Source organism: Pleurodeles waltl, chromosome 6 (assembly GCF_031143425.1).
Source record: "Pleurodeles waltl isolate 20211129_DDA chromosome 6, aPleWal1.hap1.20221129, whole genome shotgun sequence".
NCBI classification, from domain to species: Eukaryota; Metazoa; Chordata; class Amphibia; order Caudata; family Salamandridae; genus Pleurodeles; species Pleurodeles waltl.
Window position 1 is genome coordinate 1056460283 of NC_090445.1, and position 20115 is coordinate 1056480397.

Consider the following 20115-nt stretch of genomic DNA (forward strand, 5'->3'; position numbering starts at 1 on the left):
CTAGGGAGGGCACTATATGTCACCTGTTGTGTTTCCCATGTGGTTACTATTGCAATCCTAATAACAAGGAATGTATTTGTGACATCTCCACCCAGTCCTTACTGCACCTTATGCTTTTTTGCACATTGTACAAACCTTTTAAGACATACTACTTAGTGCCTCTTTTTAGACTTCACAATTTTAAACAATGTATAGTTGCTCTTAGGTTTTTACACTTTTATGGCAAGTCTGGTGGCTCATAATATGCATTTTCTTTTCTTGTTTATTAAATAGCAGCAGTCAAAAAAAAACAACAACTCCCATAAGGCCTAACGAAAAGTGGCCAATGGGAGTAAAACAGTAGTTTCAAGCGTCCACCAATGACAGGGCACCAAACCCCTAAATACGTATCTTGACTGTGAACAGTCCTTTTTTTCATGCTGCTCGCAGTCAAGATAAGTATTTCATTTGTCTGCTCGTGTTTTCAATGTTTGACTCGTCTGTTCTATTTATTCAACTTTATTATTGGTTTTATTGACGTGGGTGTCATCTGCTCGTGTTTTTGTATAACAGTCGGCTTGTAGCCGCATTTCCCTTTTATTTTCGTTAAGCGAGAAGTGCCCCGTGCGCGCGCTCCGCTCCGGCATTCCAAACTGCCGTTTTCTGTCAAGCGCGTCGATATTTCGGGTGTCGCTTGACAGAAATGGTGGTTCGCCGGCTTTCCTCTGCGTTTTACTCACCTGTTTGTTCTGGACTCCAGTTTTGCTTTCCCTTTCCGGGCTCCTCACTGTACCGGTCTGTACTACCGGGTTTTCCTGAATCTGCTGCTTACACGGCTGTGCAGGTTCCCACCCATAGGCAGAGCCTAGTCACTCCCTTCACTCTGCTTGGGATTTTTAACCCTTTCTGGGGTTTCTTATCCTTTCTTTCTGGGAGAATTGTTTTCAATTGAAATGGAAAGCTCAGTGAGCAGAAATAGCTTGGAGGAGGAACAAATGCATCAACAATTAGATGATAATATCTGTGACTTCATTCAAAGCTCTGTTGAGCGAGCTGTATCTACTTCTATAAACAATTTATCCAAAACATTAGAAAATTCTATTTTGAGCTTGGTTTCAAAGACGGTTTTGGCCCAATCTGCGGAGGAATGCAGAAAACGCCCTATCACAAAAAAGGTTTCTAAAAAGGCGTTAGTGAGGTTTCCTCACATAAGGCAGAGGACGTGGTTCCTCACAAGGCTCCTGCTAAGGAGGGTTCTTCCATCTCACATTCTAAACCGTCTACTAAGTGTACTCAGAAAACCAAGCATCTCTCTGCACCCATTGTGATTACCAGTATTCTAGATACTGATGATGGTGGTTCAGATTCTGTTTCTGACGCACGTGATACAGATGATGACGATTCTGTTTTGCCTCCTCCTCCAAAAAAGGTGAAAGTTATGGCGCAAGAGACATCCCAACCTCTAATTATTTCAGACGTTGATGGGGTTCCCATGTTCAACCCGGAGGATATCCATCACCCTAATTCAACAGAATGGTTTCCAGCAGATCATGTGGGTGATTATGTGGGGTCTAGATTTCTTTCCTCTTTAGACAAGCAAACAAGAGGCAAACTCCGCTCAGAATGCCCTCGCCCTTCCCTCTCATCAAAAATTACTGCCACCCCAGTTATCGATCCTTCACTTATTACTTTCTTTTCCAAGTTTGGGAAAGATCCACGGAAAGGTGTTGACAAAGCTTGGTCCACGTGCCAGGACAAACTTTTGGATGTGGTGGGTCCTCTCACCCGCATTTTTTACTTGGCTAAAGCGGCACGTCTGGACAATTGTCCCATTAATCCAGCGGATCTATCTCTGTTGGTTCAGAGATCCTTTTGCCTTTTGGGCAATGCCAATGTGGCAATCATGCATGAAAGAAGGAAAGGCCTGCTTCTCAAACTGGATCCGAAATTAGTCAATCTGGCTGTGTCAGACCCTGGCATCAAGGCAGAAGGGCTCCTTTTCGGAGATTCATTTATAAAGGAGCTGAGTAAATATGTTTCTACCTTTGCCTCTTTGGACAAGGCCCAGCAATCCCTCACGAAAATGTTCCATAATCGGGTTTTTGCCAGGGCCGGCAGAGGTAGGAACCGCTTTGCCGGCCGCTCGTATTATCACTAAGGTTCCCATGGTCATGAAGCCGGTAGTGGCTTTCCTCGGGGCTCAAGGAATCAGAATGATTATTTATCTAGACGATATCCTTATCATGAATCAAAATCAGACTGTCCTTCAATCTCATCTTCTCTTGACCTCCAATCTTCACACCGACCTAGGTTTCCTTATAAACAACGAAAAATCTTTCCTGGTTCCGGTCCAGGACATAGAGTTTCTGGGGTTCCTAATAGATTCCGTTTCTGCAACTCTTCTCCTCCCCTCTGCAAAAATAAAGTCTATCAAGTCCGAAATTGTTCACACTCTACGCAAATCCCTTATATCCCTCAGGTCATTGGCAAGGATAGTAGGCCTGCATTCTTCTTCCATCCAAGCTATATTCCCGGGTCCTCTACATTACAGAGCCCTTCGGAGACTCAAAATTCGACATCTTCAAAGGGGGCTCGCTTATTCAGACAGCATTGCTTTAGATCTCGAGTCTCGCGAGGAGCTTCAGTGGTGGATAGACCATTTACATGCCTGGAACGGCAGGACCATTTTTGCGTCAGCCCCAGATCTAGTATTAGAATCTGATGCAAGCCTCCCTGGTTGGGGAGCCCGGCGTGGTACAATCTCGACTGGGGGCGCATGGTCGCTTCAGGAGTCACAGTTGCACATCAACTGTTTAGAGATGCTTGCCGGCTCCTTTGCTGTGAAAAACCTGGCAAGAGATCGAGTTTGCTGTTCAGTTCTTCTCAGGATGAACAACATTTCGGCCGTCAGGTATATCAATTGTCTGGGAGGCACAAGATCAAAACCTTTAGCGGAATTAGCAAAAGGGTTTTGGGAATTTTGTCATCAAAGACGAATTTCAGTACAGGCGGAGTACATTCCAGGCAATCTCAATACCGTAGCGGACTGGCATTCTCTTTTTCTCCACGATTCCAGCGATTGGAAGCTCCATTTGGGGGTTTTCAGGGCTATTTCTCACAAATGGGGTCCTTTTCAAATAGACCTCTTTGCGTCACGTCTCAACAATCAATTGCCTCAGTTCTTCAGTTGGCGCCCAGATCCGTTGGCTCTAGCCTTCAATGCTTTTTCTCAGGATTGGTCTGCCTCTCTGAATTACGCCTTTCCCCCTTTTATTACGATAAACAGACTCTTGGCCCATATTAGACGCCAACAAGCAGTGGTAGTGCTGGTAGCCCCCTTTTGGCAATCCCAGGTATGGTTCCCATCTCTTCTAGAATTAACAATAGATTTCCCTTGCCTTCTTCCTTCCTTTCCGGACCTTCTCACCAATCCTCTCGGATTTCATCACGATTTGATTTTACACAATCTTCTCGTCCTCTCAGCTTGGAAATTGTCGGGATCCCCAACCAGTCCCTGAAATTTCAGCAGCAGCTTCTAGCCTCATTGAACAGTCCTGGGCATCGGGCACAAAAAAGGCCTACAGCTCAACTTTATCCTTACGGCATAGCTGGTGCATGGGAAAAGGTATTAATTCCCTTTCAACAGATGTAACTTTTATAGATAATTTCCTGGCAGCTGAAGCTAGTAAAGGTAAGTCATATTGTACTATTAATTTGTACAGATCTGCCATTTCCTCACACCACCCATATATCAATGGTAAAACTGTTGGGTAACACCCTCTGATTTGTCAACCATTAAAGGGAGTAAAGTTTTCTAATCCTCCTTTACCCAAATACAGTTCACTATGGGACATCAATGCTGTGTTTAATCTGTTTTTATCCTGGCCTGACAACGATATGCTTTCTTCAAAACAATTGTCTGCAAAATTAGCTATGTTACTATGCTTGGTTTCATTTAAACGTCTTTCCGATGTTAGAGCTCTAGATATCGCTGCTCGTCAGTTTACCCCGCATGGCGTTTTATTCAATACTCACAGACGCACTAAGACTAATTTGTCATCTGTGTTTTATCCTTACTTTCCTGACCATCCTAAACTCTGCGTGGGTCAATGTTTAAAAACATATGGACATCAAACAGCCGATTTGAGATCATCTTCTGCTTCCCAACTACTTATTTCTTTCAAAAAACCCTTCAAACCCGTCTCTTCTCCAACCCTAGCTCGTTGGGTCAAATGGGTCATGTCCTTAGCTGGTATTGACACTTCCGATTTTGCTGCCCATTCCTCCAGGGGTGCTATGGCATCTAGGGCTTTTTGGGGTGGATCTCGTCTGGAGGATATTCTCAAATTGGCTGATTGGTCTAATGATAATGTATTTAAAGTATTTTATTGCAAGCCTGTTCATCATGTTGCGTTGGATGTTGTTAATTTGCTTTGCACTTGCATAATATGAGCCTCCGGTCTTGCCATAAAATGTAGATTTTCCTAATAATTTGTGACGGAAAGTCTTAATTTTATTAAAGACACGGAGGCGAGTATTATCCTGCCTCAACAATTAATGGTTTCATTGTTTTCCCGCCCCTTCCAGCTTCAACTACTCCATCACAGACTTCAACGTAATTGTCAATGTTCAGCGGACCACCATTGTTTACCTCCCTGGGTTTCTCTACCTCATCTACACCGGCTCCATGTGGATGTCATCCTTTACATCCTTTACCCTTCTGAAATCCAGTTATTGAACTTTTGTCAAGACTTTCTGGCTTTCGTGATGGCCTTTTGCATCAATTGTTCTATTCTACCTTTGTTTCATACTGTTTGACCCTCGCACAAGAAAAGAGGGCTGTTCACAGTCAAGATACGTATTTAGGGGTTTGGTGCCCTATCATTGGTGAACGCTTGAAACTACTGTTTTACTCCCATTGGTCACTTTTCATTTGGCCTTATGGGAGTTGTTGTTTTTTCTTGACTGCTGCTATTTAATAAACAAGAAAAAAAAATGCATAATACTCGCCTCGGTGTCTTTAATAAAATTAAGACTTTCCGTCATAAATTATTAGGAAAATCTACATTGTTGCTCGGCAAATATGTCTGTTTTGGAGTGAGCAGCTTTCTTAAGGCAGCTGTGTCCCACCAAAAAAGTATGAATTTCTAATCATGTATTTTATTCATGTAAGTCTTGATTTTTAAGCTATGTATTTTAATTGATGTTTGGTGTTTCTGATTTTGTTTTATGTATTTTATGTGTGTATCTTTTATGGATGTATTCGACATTTCAAATAAAGATTATTTGAATTGAATTGAACTGCTGTTATAATTGTTAATGCTTAGGCAAACGTACTTTGTTAAGTAATTGCACTAGGCTAGTTGTGATAGAGTAATGATCTGGTGACAGTATACTGATGATATAATGATGTTATCCATGAGCTTCAGAGCTAATGTAAATGAAACATGACTGTGTCTGATGCACTGTTTATCTGCAAAGCAGTAAACTTGGTTTGAAAAAATACAGTGCTCCAAGTAAGCCTTTGTTTTTTTTGTTAATCCCATAGTTTACAGAACTTTATTTAACCACTTGGAACGATATAAAGTGGATAGGCACAACATATATGAACGGTGGTGGCTATCGCCCCAGAGAGCAGCAGCCGCTGACAAACTTTAACAATAAAATGATATTAAATTGTGTTTATTATTGTTTTGTTGCTAAAGGGGCAGGGCCATGGGGGATGACAGGGACAAAGGCTCAGTGCGCATGTATATTTGTCTGGCTGCCTCGGGCCGGCCAAACACACATGCAAACTGTACTCTCCAACCCGGCACTGTGTTGCCGGGCAGGAGAGAGTAGCCACAGGCTCCCAGTTTTACTGGGCGGGGCCCAGCCAGGGCACTGCAGCCAATCCTAACGATTGTCCGCAGGGCAGGCTGGGAGCCTGTGCCTCCAGTGACCACGAAAGAGGAGCGGCGCAGCAGGGAAGCTTTTTTTAAAAAAATATATATATATATATTTTTTGAGTTGAATGTTTATTTTGTCCCCCCAACCCTGGTCCACCCTTTCACCGCCAGCAAGCTGCAACTGTATATGAAAGAATTATCTCGAGGCAGTGAACAGTAGGTAGATCTGAAGACCGATAAACTGAATCTGGTTATTCAGGATTGCAGTCTGTGAACCTGCAGGTTGTAAAGATCTCTGCAACTGGTCCATTCTCTTGTACGTTGTTTTCACAGAAATTGGGGAGTGTTTCGAGTCTCCATGTAGAGTCAAATATTTTACAAAATTATCGAGTTTCCTTGTTGAGTGAATAGCTCCTAGAGTCGATTAATGTTCTTGAATTCCAGGACTTGTGGTTCTGGTTCTACAAGACTACACGCAATGGAAAAAACTGGCATGGATAACTTTGTCAAGCATTAATTGGGTAACTTGGAGCTCTGAATTGTTTAAAATAGGAGAGTGCAGCTGCTAAATTAACTGTGAACAATATAACGCAGGGAAGTCAATTATGGGAGCTTTGCTGATGCCAGCATACAGGGTTGACAATAATGCGCAAAGCAAATCAGAATACAGCAGCAATCACATCTGGCCAATTGGTTCCGTCTTACGTGCTAATCCATTATTTTTAGCTACGGGCACGCTAAATATCAGCACCTTTAAACCAATTTTCACAATGCCAAAAGTGTAACTTCCAGTCCCAGATTGCAAACTGCTGCTTCCTAAAAAAGCCAGGACTGACATCTTGAGTCACAAACGACAGAGACCTCAAGACAGATATGCCTTTCTTTAGCCCCGCAAGTAATGTACATACATACCTTAGTGCCCTGAACTGGTGAACCCACAAATGGCACACGGCGAAGCAAATGCCCTGCAACAACAAATGTGTCACCTTTCTGCAGCGCCCTACACTGTTACCCATTTATCCTCTTCTCCACCCCCCCAACTAGCTCTTAAGGTTCTAATGAGGATATAACATCGACATATATTTTTCAGGGTCGCATTAAGTGTTTTATCCTTCACTAATATTATTAGTACTTATAATGATATTGGTCCGACCATTTAAATGAAAGTCACTCAAGATAAATGCCCTCCTATACAGTGCCCGAATTTTACCTATGGTTGTGAGTCAAAATAGACAAAACTTGTACGTTTCCCTTTCATTTCCGCATGCCAGGTGGTAACTCATACGTACACTGCATAACGTGCAATATTAAAACATATTTTTTCCATAAAACAGAGGGCGCGCTTGTGCGTCTTCCATGAAGGTGAGCCAAGGCGGATGTTCGAGGCGTGGGTGTCGTAGGGCACTCCATTCACATCGCGCTCAGTCATGCCGCTCCCATCCTACAAGCAGTGACTTTTGCTGCGGGTGACGTGCGCGCTATCAGCAGCGCCATCTCTGTCGGCACCAGCCTTTCCTCTCTGACGCCAAGCCACACGTGCCCCTTTTGGGACATGTTAGAAAATCCAGCACACCAGGCTTCTCAATTCTCACGAAATCTGTGGCCATACTGGCTTTTTCAAAGGTGTCAGAGCAATAACTCAAATCCGCAAAACAGACTTTTGCAAACTGTCAAACATTAACTAAAGCAGGAACAGGAAGAACCCACGGCGAGTCCTCGGAGGACCGGTCACAGTTGTGAGAACACGACGGCCGTAGCGAAACAGCAATTTCCCCAGACCGGCACACGTTCCGCGGGAAACGTAGCATCTTTCTATATAACTATGCAAAGTATGAGGTAGTCGGTTATTATTTACTTGGGCCAGCAAAATATTACAGCCTGCTTTTTATTTTTAAATAAGTATTTGTAGGATTACAATTTACAACTAATGTATAAATAAACATATGTATACCTATGAAACAGCTACGAATTAATTGTTATTACACATGCTCTTTATTAAGAATCTCCCGGCTGCCTTACGTTAAACACACGCCGTTCCAATATGGCGGACAAGTATCGAGACCACTGTTATGTCATATGGTGCGGAGAGTATTCCAACCGTGGCCCGTTTGACAAGTCTATCCCGTACCCCGTGTGTGAAGAAGATGGAGAGAAGTAGCGAAGACACCTTACCGGCTAATCTGAATGGCAGAAGAAGTGGGGGTCATTGCCTTTCCCAGGGACATTCTTCACAGGAATGTGATGAAGTGCTCGAGCTGCTGAGGAGAGACGCGAGGAGGTCCTTGCTTAGCGGCTGCCGGGAGAGATGCTGATACTGACAGCAGCAAAAGAGGGAGGGAGCCAGAGCTCACCTGCTCCGCAAAAAACTACTGTCAGCACTCCCAGCAATCGTCTCCAAAACTGCACCAGTGATTAATTTCTAACAAAAAGAGGAAAATAATGCAAAAGTTAACAATATGGCATAAAATGTTGTCAGAGTAAACCTGTGCCATGAAGTGAATGATTAAAAAATATGGCCTATTACCAGTTTACCACGGAAGCTAAACCTGCATAACCATGAAGTATCATATTAAAATATGACCTATTTCATTAAATAAGACTGATACGATTCTATTTTTTAATTTATTCATTCCAGATAATCGATTTTGTTTTTGAGCTCTCACGAACAAGAACTTTCAGTTTTATTTAGGACACAGAGGTGAAGATTGTATAGTCTCCACTTCGCTTTAACACCAGCTATGTAAAAATATAACTAGAAAACTACAAAACATCCAGAAAATAAAAAACCCCAGAGCTTTCAGAAAATGTTTATGTTATAATGGAATGCCCATCAACTAATCAGCACACAAGCCATCCTATAAAACGGTTGAACATCACCAACTCAAACTCTTCTGCTGCGAGGATCATCTCTTTTGCCCAGTAAGAACTTACACTAATTTCTGCTTTTGTTCTGAAATTGAAACAAACACAAAGGCTGAAACTACTATCCAAAATGTGTGTGGGTGCAGTAATCAAAGAAGTAGGATATCACACCATGAACATAGATAGACAACATTTTCACTAATACAGGTTTTATTGTTCTGATAAACAATTATTGGGTGGAATGATCTTTGTCTCCGTGTCCTTGACAGAATTGAAAATTCTTGTTCATGAACGCTATAAAATTTTCGATTCTATGTCCAGACCAGATGCTTCAGATTATGCAAGTTTAGAGTTTGTCCCCCACCATAGTAAAAGGATTACCTACTGGATTATGATATAATTTTTTAATCATTGAATCCGAAAATCAATCCCCTATGTGGATAATCTCTTCAAATTGTGCTTCTACTGCAAAAGATTTTGAAGCCTCAGCACCTTGAACCAAATGAGTCCAAACATGGATGTGTCAATTCCTGTTTCTCAAACTAGCCATTTAACCTAGCGAGGCAGTGTAGGACAAGACACCGGAGAATACGGTTGTACCAGGGAAATCAAGAGTGGCCCAGAAGGAAATTCTTAGAGGGACAGTGACTTTCTTGTACTCACATAAACAGTGAACCATACAAAGCTTCCTGTCTGTACTAAGAGCTTGAAATACCACCAGTCTGGATGGTGATTTGGTGCACTTGGAGATTAGGAAAGTCACCCCTTCAGGAGTAAAAGACCCGGCAGCAAGGTCAAGAGCTCGAACATCTGAAACTCTTTTGCAAGATACAAAGCAAAGTAAAAGTGTCAGTTTAGCAGAGAGTTTTTTCCTGGAGAGAACAGTGTAATCTGTCCATGCTTGCAAGAATCTAAAGACTATTGAAACATCCCAGAGACAAAAAAACCTTGGATGAGGTGGCATGGAGAAACAGATTCCTCAGAGAAGTTTGGTAGAAGAGGAAGTTCCCCCACAGATGAATTTGCAACAGTAATGTGACCAGCCGCTATTGCAGACCTGTAAGAGTTAATACTGTGTTAAGATAGACCATTGTAGACTAAAGCGTCCAAGCAGTTTGTGACATTGATCACATCTGTTGCCACAAGATCCAAACTCTGCTCCAAGCACCAGCTAGACCAGCAATTCCATGCTGCTTTGTACCGTTTGTGTGTGGTATCCACCCAAGCCTTGTCAATGAGGTCGAGCTTACTCTGAAAATCCCGGCACCTGCCAGCGTCACCGGAAAGTCTACATGCCACTAGCCTTAGGTGTCTCCTGATGTTAAGAGGGTGCTGATTTCCAAGAGGATCCAGGAGAAGAGTCGGGAACCAGGGGAGGAGGAGAGGGTAATCTCAAGATAGCTCCAGCAGCGTTGGGAACTAACTCTGTTCGCCAAAGTGGGGAGATCAAGAGCAACTCTGCCACTTGACATCTTACCTGAAAGAATCATTGACAAAGGGGGTAAGCATAATTTAGTCCAGTCCAATTCTGTAAAAAAGCATCAACTGTAAGAGCTAATGGATCTGGTCTCCAACTGAAACTGTTGGAAAATGGGTTATTGGTAAGGGCAGGTAAGTATCTACACTTACCAATAGCCACTAACCTTCACTTAGGTCCAGTTAGGCCTCAGTAAATTAAACCCAGCTCAACCCCTGGTAGCTTGGCAACGAGCATCAAGGCTTAACTTAGGAGACAGAGTGTAAAGCATTCAAATATCACAAAACAGTAATTAAATAAAACACAGGAAACAGTTTAAAAATCCAAAACCAATTTATAAAAATAGATTATATTTTTATCTTTAAAATGACACAAAAACAAATAAAATCGGATAAGGGGAACGGGAGATATGAATTTTTAAAGAACTATTGTTTTTTTAGCACCTAGAAACAAAAACCGCCAATCGGGTCAACTGGTTGCACCTCGACCGGGGCAAAGTCAAAGTTTAAGGCCGACCGTGATGGGGCCCGGCTCGGCTACAGGCCGCGGAAGGCCTCGGTCAAAAGTTTACCTTCGCACTTAGTCGTTTTTCTGAAGATTTTCTTCAGAGGGCCAAAACTGCCAGTCCAATCCGACCTCCTGGAACTCTTCTCCAGATACGCCTCGTGGGAGCCCTCGGTGGAGATTTTTACCTTCGGACTTAGTCGTTTTTTCAAGGTGAAAATCCTACGACCAGGGTAAACCTGGATCTTGATCCAACGTCCTTGGAGCCCTCCTCGGATACACTGGCTGGGCGGTCCCAGTCAACTTTGTACATTCAGACTTAGTCTCTTTTTTGGAGATTTTCTCCACTGAGACAAACCGGCAAATCAGGCTGGGTCGCGGTTGAGGCAAGCCGGCTACAGTTGCCACGGCTGGTAGGTTCCTCTATGGAGCTTTTTTTCAAAAGTTCTCCAAACTTCTCCAAACTTCTGGATCTTCTAACAGATGTTCCTTTAAGGTTCTTTTGGGGTCCACAGCTCACCCCAAGGGTCCAGAAGCTCTGAGATGATCCTTGGGGGTGTGGACTACAACTCCCAGAATGCACCCGGCGCAAACTCCTTTTTGGCCACTGGACAGTGGTCAGCTGGTTGATTTCTTCAGAAGTTGGTGCAGGGGACTGTGGTTAGCAAGTTTTCACCTGTAGCAAACAGGGAGTCCCTCCTTGAACCAGTTGAAGCCAGGCAAAGTCCTTCTTGTGGTGAAGCCCAAGTGTGCAGCTGGTGCAGTCCTTCTTCTTCTGTAGTTCTTCTTGGTAGGGATGTGGTAGGGAACTGAGGTGTGGGTGCAGGTCTGCCAGTTTTATCCTTGCTCCTGGGTGAAAAACAGGGGGGTCCTGGTTCTCCAATCAGGTGCAGGGTCCTTCCCCCTGTGATGACCGCTTCCTTGGAAGTGTGGCAAAAATCAGTCCCAGGAGGCAACATTCCTAAAAAATCCATCATGGCTGAAAATGATTTTTGGAGGTTACATCTGGCTGAGCCCACCCACTAATGTGGCTAAAAATCATAAACACACCCCTCTCCTGCCCTCTCCTAATCTAATCAAGGGGGCACCTAGTTGTCTGGGGTTGCAGGATGTGGGGGTGTTGCTGGGTTGCTCCAAATGTCCTTCTCTGCCTTTGAAGACCAGTTTGGCAGCCCTCCCCCTTCCTGCCTCACCATCTGCTGAGGGGAGATTCCCTCCCACGGGCACATCTATTTGTGTGAAGGCAGGCCACTTCACACCTCATCAAGGCAGCCGGGCCAGGCTGCCAGAGGCTGGCCAATCAGAGCACAGCAGCAAAAACAATGCAGTGCTGAAATTGGCAACTTTTCAGGTAATGTTTAAAACTCTTTACCTGAACAAGTTATGTTAAATCCCACAACTGGAAGTTGTGGGATTTATTATAACAATTAATTTGATACCAAACTCTTGTATCTGTCATTTAAGGGGACTTTTAAAATTAAAATAAAGTCTCCCCATTCTAGCCTATGAAGGCCATTCACTACAATGAGGGAAAAACGAATTTGGCTGTTTTTACCTCACCAAGGCTTATGAAACCACTTTTATAAGGTCCCTGCTTATAGTTACATGGTACCCAGCCCTAGGGCCACATAGAACACACCTTAGGGGTGACTTATATGTAAAAATAAGGTAGTTTAAGACTTTGGAACTACTTTTAATTCCAAAGTCGAATTTGTATATAACTTTAATTTAAAAGCACCCAGCAAGGCAGGCCTGCCTTTAAAATGACACTGGGTACCTCAGCAGTGCACCTATGGGTGCACTACCTATGCTGTGGTCCCTAAACCTACATGCCCTACCATATACTAGGGACTTATAGGTAGGTTAACTTATCCAATTATAATTAGCCTAATTTGCATACTGATTTTACACAGAGCACGGGCCCTAGGACTGGTTAGCAGTATCCAGGGCCCCATCAGAGTCAGGAAAACACCAGCAAAAAGTGAAGAATGGGGGCAAAAAGCTAGGGGGCCTCTGCAATCAGCCCTGTTCTCTCACACAAGCCCCTGCAGCCCACACGCCCAGGAGACTCAGCCGAACCCTGGGAGAGTCTTCCTGGCTTGTCAGGTGAGGAAGACAGTGAAGAGAACAGGCTGTCCCTTTGCAGGGCCTACTCTGCCTTACATCCTCCTGCCATGGTCACTCCCACTGGTTAGTGAATCTATCCCAACAGTGAAAGGACCCATCTCAAACTGAAACTTCCCTCTAGGGGGTCTTCCTCCTCTCTCTCTGCCAAGTTTGGTAGTGAGGTGCCCACTTCCCCTACTCCTAACATTGCTAGGGCAAAACCTAGCTTACCCAAAGAGGTCACCCAACAGTTGAGCACCCCACCATGACCAACAGGGTCAGGGGGTCTACTTTGCTTTTGGCCCTGGGGTCTGCCTCCCAGGCCAAGTACAGTGCTGCCAGGAAGGCTAGCACCCAGCAGAGGATACTGACAGCTGTCAGTACCAAGAACCACACCCTAAGCTGCCCACTGACAGGTGGCTGAGCTGATTTAGGGGCAACTGTGGGGCCCTGGCACCCCTCTTGCTGTCTAGAGTGGGGGGCTACCACCTCCTGTGGCAGACACCCTCCTTCCACTCTCCCTTCTGTCAGTGTAGGGGCAACACCCTGCATCTGGACAGCTGCCTGACTACTCAGGACTTCCTTGGGGTCAGGTGAGGCCTCACCAGTGCCAACTATGGGCTCCCCCCTACCGGGGCAGAAGGCCTTTGGCTCCCTGGAACTCTCTTTAAGAGTGGCCCACCCTTCCTTTTCTTCCTTCCTTTTCTTGGGGACCCCTGTCTCCTAACTGTAGGGATTGACTCCCCAGGACTTTGGGTTGGGGGGGCGACCTGGGCGACCGCCCCATCTGGGACCAGACTCCTCTCTGGGAGGTCATTGCCCAGGATACAATCTAGGGTGAGGTCAGCTCTGACTACCACCCTAAACCAGTCAAGGATACCCTCCCTCTCTAGGGGCACTATAGCTACAGGTTTGGAGGTGACCTCCCCTGTGGCTATCCTGACTTTCCTGGTCTCTCCTGGGACATACATGTCTGGGGTCACTAACCGGTCACTCACTATAGTGTGACTGGCACAGGTGTCTCTCAGGCCAGTGGTAGGGATTTTTTACATGATCTTGGAGAAGAGTTGGATCCAGCTTCCATTGGCTCGTGTCCCTCAAGTACTGGAGGTCCAGTCGTCTACAGAATATTGAGATCTCGGACGATGGATGGCAATCAACTAAATCTGATGTTAGAAGCAGAAGGTCTCCTCCAGCAGGCGTGATCCCAGGGCTCCCAAATGGCTGACATTCTGGACTGCTGAAACACTGTCCATTTTCAGCAGGATGCAACAATGTGCATGTGGGGGAGAAAAAGACAGAATTGCAAAAGAGCTGGCTACAACTCCAGACAATTGATGTGTAAAGAGAGCTCCATCTTGGAACAACATCATCCTGTTGTTACATAGCCACAGCATGCGCCCCAGCCCCAACAGTTGGCGTTGGATTCCACCACCATGTCCGGATCTAGACCGGAAAATGGCCTTACCATTCCAGGTGGTCGAGGCACCATTGTAGCTCGTGACCCACCTTCTGAGTAAGAATGATCCGATCTGAATAAGATAGGCCTTTGCATACATGAGCAATCTTCAGGCACTCCAGCACTCATTAATGGAGCGGTCTCAGAAAAATGGCTTGAGTAGATGATGCTAAAACACCCACTAGCCTCACCAACCATTGAAGAGTGATTGTTGCATGGGAGGAACCCTTACAGATCTCCTTCTTTATCGCTTTGATTTCCGGGGTTGGAAGGGCTAATATAGCTGAGTCAGAATCTATGGCAAAGCCCAGAAAGGTCATCTGTTGTGACGAGAGAAGGTTGGATTTGTTGTGTTTGATCAGAAAGACCAAAGATTCTAGCAGGGATATCATAAGGGACCAGTGATCTTTCAAGACATTTGGGTTGCACAATCAAGAGAAAGTCACCCAGATACACAACCAATCAGACATTTCTTGCTCACAAGTATTCCACCACATGTTTGAGGAGCTTGGTGAAACACCAAGGGGCTGATGAGAGCTCAAAGGGCATTGACAAAAACTTGTAGGTTTGGTTCCTCCATTGAAACTGTAAAAAGCAACGGTGTGGAGAAACAATGGGGACTGTTATGTGGACGACTTTTAGATCCAGGTGAATCATGTAATCAACGTTTCTCCTAGGAGGTCACTGGGCAAATGGATCATTTCCATCTTGAAAGGGCGGTAAAGGATCCATGTTTGAACTCTGAGGTTGATCAGTAGCCACCACCCTTTTTATTCACAAGGAATATATTTCTCAGAAACCCCAAAGGGTGAAGAGTGCAAAGGACTAAGCCCTGTTTTGCAAAAGAGAAGACATTATCTATGAATTGTCGTGTGCCAGATTGGAAGTGAAGTTGGTGGGGTTTAAAGGATTGGACTCGGGAGCTTAAAACTTTGAACTGTCTATAACACCCACACATCGCTGGTTATTAACCGCCAATTGTAGAGAAATAAAGGAATCCTGCTCACTAACTGCTGGGGAAGAAAAGGTAAGACTTCTTGAAAAGAGGATTGAGATGCAGGTTCGCTGGAACCCCTGTTTTGAAAACACACCTTAAGCCTCTGGTGCAGGAAGGATAATGGAGAGTTCCTCCCTAACTGTCGTTCCATCCAGAAAATCCTATTCTGTCCTAACTTCTGAAGGAGTCTTGGTGCTGGGAGCAGCTGCTGGGGTGGTCTGACATCAATCAGCCTGTGAAAAAAAGGTTAAAGTGAAAAATGTTGTTTAATGCTGCCTGTGCCTTGTCAAGGGAGGTGAAGTTGTTAAGAAATTCAAACATCTCTTTTACAAAAGAGTCACCAAAGAAGAGGCTGTCGGCAGCCAGGCCCTGTTAGAAATGGGGTCTTTGGTTAGCAGTCAGGTTACCCCTGTCCACGCAGGGACCCTCACTCTAGTCAGGGTAAAACAGAATCACCCTCAGCTAACCCCCGCTCAGCCCCATGGTACCTTGGCAAGTGCAGGCAGGCTTAACTCCAGAGTGCTAGGTGTAAAGTATTTGTACCAACAAACACAGTAGCTTAGTGAAAGCACTACAAAATGACACAACACAGGTTTAGAAAAATAGGGAATGTTTACCTAAATAAAACAAGACAAAAATGACAAAAATCCACAATATACAAGTCAAGTTATCACTTGAAAAATAAAGAGAGTCTTCATGTAGTTTTGAACACAACGCTAACTCTGTTGGCGTGAAAATGTACCTGGGTGCGTCAAAAATAACCCTGCACGAGTGAGTGTGCATCAAAAAGGGCTTGCGATGCGTCGATATCACTCACAAGCGAGACCTTGTGTCGTTTCTCCTTCAGTCCTCCTAGTCCTTCACTGGAAAATAAGGACTAGACATGCTCTCCAGCAATTACATCACTCAGCCCCTCACATGAATTAACCAAACTACCCTTCATCCAACCATCCAGTGACTCAGGCTTGAAAAAGCACCCCAAACCACCCTCCTGAGACTGGTGAGACAGTACCAGACTGTCCCTGACACTCAACCCACACTCTTCTGGGACGTCTTCACAATCCGTAACCAGGACTTCTACCTGGGGGGAACCCCTCTCCCTGTCACTCTCACCTAGAGTCAGTAGAGTGTCCCTCCCACTATTAAGAATATGACTCCCCATGGCAGTTCCCCAATCCACCTCAGGCGCCCTGTGCATCACTGGAGCTACCTTGTACCCCTGAACCTCCTGGTGTGTGTTAACTCCCTCCTTCAAGTAGGGCACCACGCCTCTGGGCATGTGCACTTCTTCAGCAGCACTGGATATAGAATTGTTGCTGCCACCATTCCAGCTGGACTCAGCCCTCATGACTTCCAGCTCTTTCCGTTTTAGCTCATAAGCCAAAAATCATCTTTTTTTACCCCTAAGTCCCTCCTCTTCTCTTCTATTTTCTTCCTCCAATTTTCTAGCTCCAACTGGTGAACCCGCTCTGCCTGTCTGTACTGTAACTCTTCAGGAGTCAGACTCTTGGATGACACCCTGCTACCCCTCCTTGGGACCCACCCCCCAGGCATAACAGGTACCTCCACTACACCACTGTGTATCATCTGCACTTCCCCATCCATATTCTTCTCCTCTGTGTGCCCCTCAGCCTCCTTGACTGTCACCCAGGCCCTCTGTGCCTTTTGCCGCTCCCCCTTCCTGGTGGAGCTCTTAATGGGGCAGACAAGATCTTTAAGGAACTGTTTTAATTGAGCAACTGAATACTCTTTCAGTTTCTCTACTTCAAACATAGCTCCAGCTGATGCATCTCCGGATTGAGACACGATGGTCACAAGTGCAAAGTTCCAAAGGCAGAAAACAGTTCCCAATGAAGTTCAAAGAAAAGTCACTCAAGGGATCAGCCAAAACATGGAAGTAGAACATAAAGGAAGTCTCAAAGAGGAAAAAAAGCAAATTCACTAGACAAGTAGTATGTGGTCATGTAGTGGTCTGAACTCAAAACAGTAGTGTACACTTAATCACTGGATGTCAAGTAAAAATACAAGTCCAATCCCAACCGCTGATCACCAGTGTTGGGGTCTTTGGTTGGCAATCAGGTTACCCCCTGTCCAAGCAAGGACCCTCACTCTAGTTAGGGTAAAGAGAATCACCCTCAGCTAACCCTGACTCACCCCCTTGGTAGCTTGGCACGAGCAGGCAGGCTTAACTTCAGGGTGCTAAGTGTAAAGTATTTGTACCAACACACACAGTAACTTAGTGAAAACACTACAGAATGACAAAACACAGGTTTAGAGAAATAGGAAATATTTATCTAAACAAAACAAGACCAAAATGACAAAAACCCACAATACACAAGTCAAGTTATCAGTTAAAAACTAAAAAGAGTCTTCATGTAGTTTTAAACACAACGCTAACGCTGTTAGCTTGAAAATATACTTCGGTGCGTCAAAAATAACCCTGCACAGGCAAGTGTGCTTCAAAAAGGGCTTGCGATGCGTCGATATCACTCACAAGCGAAACCTTACATCGTTTCTCCTTCAGTTGAGTCGGCGTGCATTGTTTCTTCTCTCCGAAAGGAGAACGATGTGTCGCTTCGAACCGCACTCTCGGGTCCGGGCAGATCTTGCTTCGTTTTTGCACGCCGAGCGATGTTTGCATCAGAAATCCTGCCGCACAATGACCCGAAAACCACACAGCGCGGTTTACAATCTCACCGGTCTCCGTTAGCGATGCTGCATGTTGTTTCTCCAGCTGCGGGCGTCAATCTTCCGGTCGCAATGCAGGCGAGCGTCGATTTTCAGCCACAAAGCTGGCGGTGCGTTGATTTTTCAACCACAGATCGGAGTTGCGTCAATCTTTTTCCCACACGGCGGTCAGTGTGTGAATTTCTCACTCTTGGGCTGCCAGCTTCTCCTTTCAGGGCCCCAAGAACTGGAAGGGCACCACTTGGCAGAGTAGGAGTTTCAGCAGAGGCTACAGGTGCTGGCAGAGAGAACTCTTTGCTGTCCCTGAGGCTTCAAACAACAGGAGGCAAGCTCTAAATCAAGCCCTTGGAGAGTTCTTCACAACAAGAAAGGCAACACAAAGTCCAGTCTTTGTCCTCTAGCACAGGCAGAAGCTGCAACTGGAGGATAGCTCCACAAAGCACAGTCACAGGCAGGGCAGCTCTTCTTCCTCAGCTCTTCAGCTCTTCTCCAGACAGAGGTTCCTCTTGGTTTCCAGAAGTGTTCTAAAGTTGGGGTTTTGGGTGCCCTTCTTATACCCATTTTGCCCTTTGAAGTAGGCTTACTTCAAAGGAAAGTCTCTCTTGTTTGTGAAATCCTGCCTTGCCCAGGCCAGGCCCCAGACACACACGAGGGGGTTGGAGACTGCATTGTGTGAGGGCAGGCACAGCCCTTTCAGGTGTGAGTGACCACTCCTCCCCTCCCTCCTCGCACAGATGGCTCATCAGGAAATGCAGACTACACCCCAGCTCCCTTTGTGTCACTGTCTAGTGAGAGGCACAACCAGACCAACTGTCAAACTGACCCAGACAGGGAATCCACAAACAGGCAGAGTCACAAAAATGGTTTAAGCAAGAAAATGCCCACTTTCTAAAAGTGGCATTTTCAAACACACAATCTTAAAATCAACTTTACTAAAAGATGTATTTTTAAATTTGTGAGCTCAGAGACCCCAAACTCCACATGTCCATCCGCTCCCAAAGGGAATCTACACTTTAACCATATCTGAAGGTAGCCCCCATGTTAACCTATGAGAGGGACAGGCCTTGCAACAGTGAAAAACAAATTTAGCAATATTTCACTGTCAGGACATATAAAACACATTATTCTATGTCCTACGTTAACCATACACTGCACCCTGCCCTTGGGGCTACCTAGGGTCTACCTTAGGGGTGCCAAGTTGAATTTAAAGTTTAAAACTACAAACACAGACACTGCAGTGGCCGGTCTGAGACATGATTACAGAGCTACTAATGTGGGTGGCACATCCAGTGCTGCAGGCCCACTAGTAGCATTTGATTTACAGGCCCTGGGCACCTCTAGTGCACTTTACTAGGGACTTACTAGTAAATCAAATATGCCAATCATGGATAAACCAATCAACCATACAATTTACGGGTGAAGGGTGATACCCTGAAACTGGTCCCATGATGCTTGTGTCTGCTCCAGGGAGGACTTGGCCTGGCAGTTCGGGCTGGACTGTTCCCATAGGGAACAGGGTCAAGACTGATTTGTATATGGCTGGGTCCAAACTGGAATGGCATGTCAAGCAAAAAAAATGATGGATTAAACGAAGATCTGTGACTGGGAGTGAATGTTTGATTTTCTCTGCATTCCATCCATCATCTGTTGTTTCAGCTTGGGATCTACGTCAGTGTCTCACTTCTTTGGAAAAGGATGTACATAATCTGCTTTAGAAATAGGCCACAGTTTTAGGAAATGGGGTCCACTCTGAAGAGCGTGGATGTACAATGTAGTTTGGGTCAAAGGTCTCTTTTAATAAACGGGGCTGAGAAGAACCAGAGGGGCCATCCTCAGAAATTGACTGATTCAAACACCTCTATTTAGGAACAGGTAACCAGGACCTAGAATTCTTATAGTTGAATTCACCCGAATCTCTTCTTGGATATTCCCAATCCTAGATCGAGACAATACTGCTGTGAACCTCATTCTATAAATCTCCTTCTGAAAAGGCAGTAAGAGAGGTTACGTAGGCCGGTTTTGGTTGTTCTAACGCATCTGTCTTCAATGCTGCTTTATGGTGGGGGTAGGGTCCTGATTCGGGAGAACAGGCGGCCCTTGATGCATTAAGTGAGGCACCTCTGCAAAGAAGGCTTGGAGATTTTCTGCCCAAAGA

The 20115-nt window shown here is 45.1% G+C and overlaps 1 protein-coding gene across 1 annotated transcript in view; it reads right to left on the reverse strand.

Annotated features, from left to right (window-relative positions):
• ACOT7 (acyl-CoA thioesterase 7) overlaps window positions 1-8205 on the reverse strand; it is a 1119500-nt gene extending 1111295 nt beyond the window's left edge. The window contains exon 1 of the mRNA XM_069240010.1: window positions 8040-8205. Within this exon, the coding sequence (XP_069096111.1) occupies window positions 8040-8092 (53 nt within the window). The 5' untranslated portion in view covers window positions 8093-8205. The remainder of the gene's footprint in view (window positions 1-8039) is intronic.
• Window positions 8206-20115: the final 11910 nt, after the last annotated feature.